At 38.2% G+C, this 5,965-nt stretch overlaps 1 protein-coding gene across 1 annotated transcript; it reads right to left on the bottom strand.

Moving 5' to 3' along the window:
- Positions 1 to 1,142: 1,142 nt before the first annotated feature.
- Positions 1,143 to 5,960, bottom strand: FKBP7 (FK506 binding protein 7; the record flags this gene model as incomplete). Its single annotated transcript, XM_009333186.1, has 4 exons — positions 1,143 to 1,444; positions 1,764 to 1,897; positions 4,161 to 4,312; positions 5,860 to 5,960. Coding segments are annotated over 4 exons (549 nt in total), but the record flags the coding sequence as incomplete, so codon positions are not given.
- Between the last annotated feature and the right edge of the window lie 5 nt (positions 5,961 to 5,965).

The following is a 5,965-nucleotide window of genomic DNA, read 5'->3' as shown; positions in this document are numbered from 1 at the left end:
TGTTTAGAAAAAATTGCTTAGCAGAAAATGTTTTGGAAGCTTATGAAAATAACAGAACTACATCCTTCCAACAAGACTTCAGGGGCGAAGGCCTTTAACCGGTAGATCTCCACCACAGAAAATTCAGCCTGTGTTGTTGAGAATATAAACACCAGAGGGCACCGCAGAATTGTGTCCAATACTGAGATGGGGAGTGCTGTCGGTGAGTATACTGCTGAAGCTCTCCCCACGCTATTGTAAACTGGGGAAACAATGAAAAAATGTTTTTCTACCTTTTAGAATTATCTTAAGGATAAGCCAGGTATGGAAGCTTTTTTACTTGTGCTGCCACTTTCACTGTGTATCTGATTATCACATGCTGAAATGAATACGGCCATTGCTTTTCACATGAGAAGAGTGAAGTATGTTACACAAGTACTATGACGACATCTGCATCAGCAGAACAGTTAACTATTATATAGTTATATATATAACTATATATAGTCTACTATTGCTACTTCTTTGCATTTTTCCAAAATGAGGGAAACCAGAATGATGCCCAAATAATTATACAGAGTATCTCCCATCATCTTCCACCTCATCCAAGTAAACCATCATAGTGTAGATTTTTAAGTTGGTGTTGCTAAAGAAACTGGCTAACTTAACTTTACTAAGTCAAAGTTTAAAAACCCACTTAAAATACTGCTTTTTCATGAACACCAAATTATTCATGTTAATATTACATCAAAGATTATTTTAAGTTGTTTTAAACACATTTGTTTTTATCTTGACATTCCACAGACAGTGTTAATTTATTTTAAGGCCTTTTATAGTTAAATTTTCTGCAAACAGCAATTCCTCAAGAAGCTAGCCTAGGAGCCTGCAGAGGTTTAACAGAGTTACCTTCCTGGGATTCTGTTTTCCCCTTTTATTTTACAGGGGATTGAGAAGTATTCATCAGTTCTGTTCTAACTATGTCAACAGGTACTGGAACCATTTTTGTATGCTTGATAGGACAGAAATAATTATTTTCATCAGTATTTTACACAATGAGAAAGACTACTGAGCAATACCGTAGATTAGGACATGACGCAGGAACCACTAATAATAGATCATGGTGTTTTCCAATTTTATTTCTTTCTTTTGAAATATCTAACACATTTTATTAGTTGAATGTTAAAAATAAGATTTTTACAGTCAAGAGATATAAAAAGACTCCATTATAAAAAAAATACAAAAAATTCTGTGACAAAGTATTATTATTTAAAATTCAGTGTCCAGAAAACAGCCGAAGATGTTCGATTTAGAGTTCATCATGCTGGTAGACATTGTACTCCTTTGCTGATATGAAACCATCTCCATCATGGTCATTCTTCTTAAATATATCAGCTAAGATTTCATCATGGACTGAGGGATGACGTTTTTTGCCATCTCTTGCAAATTCTTCTTTCAAATACTGGCTTATCTAGAAGAAAAGAAAAAAGCCCAACCATTGTGGCTTTTACGCCAGTACTCAGCAGCTATCTTCGAGGACACTTGGGGTATATATGTAAGTTATTGTGACTCCAGTGCAGACGTGTCTAAAGTTTGTTGCTCAGCAAGTCTGAGACTTACTACTGTATTAATCAAAGCAAATTTCAACATTGCACCATGTAGTTTGTGTAAGCATACAGAAGCTTTACATGAAGAACTGCAGCAGAGGCAGCTCGTGTAAAGATAACACTGATGCAACTATACCTATCGTTTTATAAATTATTTATTCCAAATTAGTTACATCATATTACCTCAAGTTCAGAGAGTTTCTTGTCACTGTCCTTGTCTATTTGATGAAATGCTTCAACACTGCGAGGTCCCTTATTTACTGCATAAAGTTCAATCTCAAAGATCAGCGTTGCATTGGGTGGAATCTTGCCCTGTGCTATGAATAAAAGAAAAAAAAAGCATTTAAGAAATCAGACACTATGGTCAGAGATCACACATATGATAAATTTACACGTAAAGCATCTTATTTTTTATTACAAAAGGCTGTGTTAATATTCAGATTAAACTCTGATTTTAAATATTATACAGCTGGACAGGAATATTGTTCAGATGGTGTTAGAAAAATGATTTTGAGAGAGATCTGCAAACAGTGTACTTCCCTGGAACAAAATTATATTGCTCACATCAATTCGGGTACTTTCAGAAATTAAGAGAAGGGTTTGTGTTATCATGAAAAACAAGTATTTCTAAAGTTCTCCCTCTTTCACATACTGTCATATGATGGGGCTTATTGAGAGACTGATTCTAAGACGTATGCCTTCATTAAATATCTGCAATCTCATTTAAAAGATTACGGTAACAGACCAATGCTCATATATATTTTCTGTCTGAAGAAATAAGAAAGCAATATCAGGTTTTACCAACTTACCATGAATTATACCTATGCTTAAAGGACTTTATGTAAAATAGTGTTTAAAATATACATCTCACTAGAAGGAAGCAATAGAATGTGTCACCTGATTCACAAAAAGAAAAAAAGAACTACTGGAATATTTTGTCTAGTCCCTGAAGAAAAAAAATCATGTTAGACTTCATTATTCTTTTGTCAAAGCATTTTCTGATATCTGATGTAAAAACACCACTGCCTATAAACACAGGTCATTGTTCCAAGCATCTGGCAAAAAAAAAAAAAAGGGAACTGAAGAGAGACAGTAACAAACTAATGAGGTCTATAAGTAAAGCCAAAAAAGCATCAAGAAATCATGCAGTGTAAAATTAAAATGTAAACATGCAAGTTGCTTCTATTCATAGCCAAAGCCAGTGAGCACAACATTGTAACCTCGGAATTTTGACAGAATTTTGAGCTTGTGCCCGTCCTTCATAAACTGAAGAAAAATGAAACAATTTACTTGGTTTATAAACAGAAGGTAAACAAAACTATTACTCACACTATTAATCTAAAATGTCCATAGTAAAAATGACAGGTTTCAGAGTTCAAAACATTTTAATCTTACAATTTAAAAATGTAGACGTTTTAAATATATCTGAATATAAATCATGCTTTATATACTACTCATGAAAGAAAGATACAATACTAGAATTCAGTGCCAGTAGTTTACAAATATACATACCAACAAAGGAAAGATATGTAAAGATTTAGAAAGCCACATGCATCTTTTCTAATTCAAGATTAGGCAGGCATCTTCCCCAGCATGCAGAAATACGCTGAGACAGAGGACAGGTATGCTGTAGGAAAATAATACGTTCTTGAAGTGCTACCTAGAACAAACAGTTAACACTAGTATTAAAGTTAAAGAACATACTTTTATTTGTGTCAGTGTTTTTCCTTGTTGTTATGAGACTTACTTATTAAACATTATGCTCGAGGGGAAAAAATTTATTTCTAGTGAACCTCACTGGCTACAATGGAATTGTATGAAAGACAAAACTGGTGCATGGAATTCTGACATAATATCACTACCAAACAATTATTATAGACCAGGAGCTACCTTTTCACAGAAACTACTCTACCCAAGACAGAGCTGAACTGAAGTTATCTACAATTAAGAGTGCTGAAACACTGCATAAAACTCTGACTGGAACTTTTTTTTTTTAAAGTAGACCGCACACTTAAGCATCATAAATTCAAATCAGATTTCATGCATTGTAGTGTTGCAATTATTATGTAATGTCATGATATTGTCAATTAACTACCCAGAATGTAAGCAGTATTTTAAACAAATTATTTCTACTTAGATTAATTCTGTGGCATGCACTGGATTACATTCCATTTTGCTCAGAAGACACAGAATGTCATTAAAAGGCTAAGCAGGTAGGAGTCAAATAATAGAAACTAAACATGAATAGCATATAACAGATGAAGACAAAAATTGCTGATATGAATCATGAAGATCTTCCTTTTGCTGTCAATTTTTCGTATTATGGCAATACTTGGAAAAACACATCGGGTGCCAGGTACTGAATTCTAATGCAGACTGCAGGGCCTGGGTGTGGGTCTATGATGAGGACTACTTAAACTGCATAGGAATGAGCAGGATTAGGCTGCACAGCAGCAGTCATCACTTTCACTGCCTCCAAAAATAATGGAGCACCAATTCTTACAGTCATTTACAATACTTTATGTTTGAAAGGGTAAAACAGAGGAAAGGCAAAGTTTAGTATTAAAACTTCTTTTTTACCGTATCCTTGCTGTCCATATGCTAATGACGGAGGAATGATCACTTTCCGTTTTTCTCCAGGACACATATTCATCATAGCAATATCTAACCCTTTTATGACTTGTCCAACACCCAGAACGAACCATTTTGGATGACCTTCATTTTGCGTCCGACTATTAAAAAGAATTGTAAGCAGATAACAGTGAATTTAGTATTTTATTTTTTTACATATAAAATTAACTTTAAATTAGCAGTCAGTAAAAATATACATTAGATACTTAGAACACAGGAATGTTTAGAGTGCAAGAATATAAAGTATTAACACTTTTTCTGCTACATGTATAATTAATTTAGGGTCAAATCTTGAGATGTGTAAGGGGCAACCTCCTTTTGAAATCAAAAAAACAAGTAAAAAAACCTAACTTATTACAAAAACATCCAATCTTCCTGATCATATACACTGCATGCCAGAAACAAGGTGCCACTGCTGGAAGTCTGTGAGAAGAGGAGCGCTGGGAGCAATTCACTGCTAGAAGCGAAAATGTCTTCAGCATATCACTGTAGGGTGGGATGGGACGGAGCATGCCGGTGTGTGTTGGGGGAACCTGGCAATCTTGGCTACAGTACTGTGTGCTCATCCACCGCTCTGTTCAGTTTAGACACTCAGTGCTTGAGCCAGCTTCTGGTCATATGAGGTGTCCCCAGTACGGGAGCTACACTGAATGGCGACTGAGCAGCATGTAGCTCAAAAGTTAGAGGGCAACGCTATATGTGCCAAAATCAGCCACTTCAACAGGCAAAAAAAATGCAAGATCTGTCCAAATATGGGTAAGGACCGAGCCAGGTACCTGAAGGAAAGAAAAGACTCTCCTCCATAGTTCTGCACAAGTGAGTCCTGCCTCACTAGTAGGATGCACCGCCATTAAAAGCAAGGCACTGTAAAAATAAAGCTTTTGCACAACGGTTTCTGTGCAAAGCAAGCTAAAGCAACTGAAATAGCCTGAAGATAGGTCGATGGGACAAAGTGAAAAAGCAAAAGCCTAAATGCTAACACTGGGGCAAAGAGGAAGGCAGCCCAAACCGAGGAGGGAAGCGGCGACAGGGAAGGGGCATAAAGACTGCAAAACACTAGCATAATGCGGCTGCCCTGCACAATGCCAGCTATGCAGAAGTGCATGCTATACTCAAGTTTCCATCTAAAATAGTCAGTCTGCGTCCCTACCAGGAGCTCCTCCTCCAAACCCGAGTTTTTCGGCACAGATTACAGCACAGAACATGGCAGGTGATAACACGGTGGGGTTTTTTTTTGCCCTGCCAAAGGGGTTCTCCATGTGTGGTGTGGGCTACAGGCTCTCAGCGACCCCACCGGTCGGTCCCCTTCACTGGCGACAGCCGCCAATCTCAAGCATGGCTTTGGTTTCCAGCTTACCTCAGCGCTGGTCCCTCTTGACCCTAGGTAAATCCTACATCCTTCAACACTCGACTGAGGAAAAATAAAGGCTGAGATGGGGGTAAATTACTAATGCTAACGTGGTTAGCATGGACCCCAAGCTGTGTCCACACCGGGAAAGAGCGGGTCCCGCTTACCCGGCTGAGGGGGCACTTACTCAGCTGGGTAAGCGGGACCCACTGCTCCTGGGGGCGGGCAGGCTGTGCCACGTACACCGCCGGGCTAGGGCCTACCTTCCCTTCCACCCCACCCGGTGCCTTGAGGGCCCACCTGCAGTAAAACTTGGATCCGTCGCTGGCCAGGAAACCGTCGTAGTGCGCGTTCAGCAGATCCCCCTTCTTGCTCCTCGGGCTGCAGACCTCGGGGAGGTGCAGCA

This window comes from Pygoscelis adeliae, unplaced genomic scaffold (assembly GCF_000699105.1).
Source record: "Pygoscelis adeliae isolate BGI_AS28 unplaced genomic scaffold, ASM69910v1 Scaffold160, whole genome shotgun sequence".
NCBI lineage: Eukaryota > Metazoa > Chordata > Aves > Sphenisciformes > Spheniscidae > Pygoscelis > Pygoscelis adeliae.
This window is presented reverse-complemented; position numbering and strand designations above follow the sequence as displayed.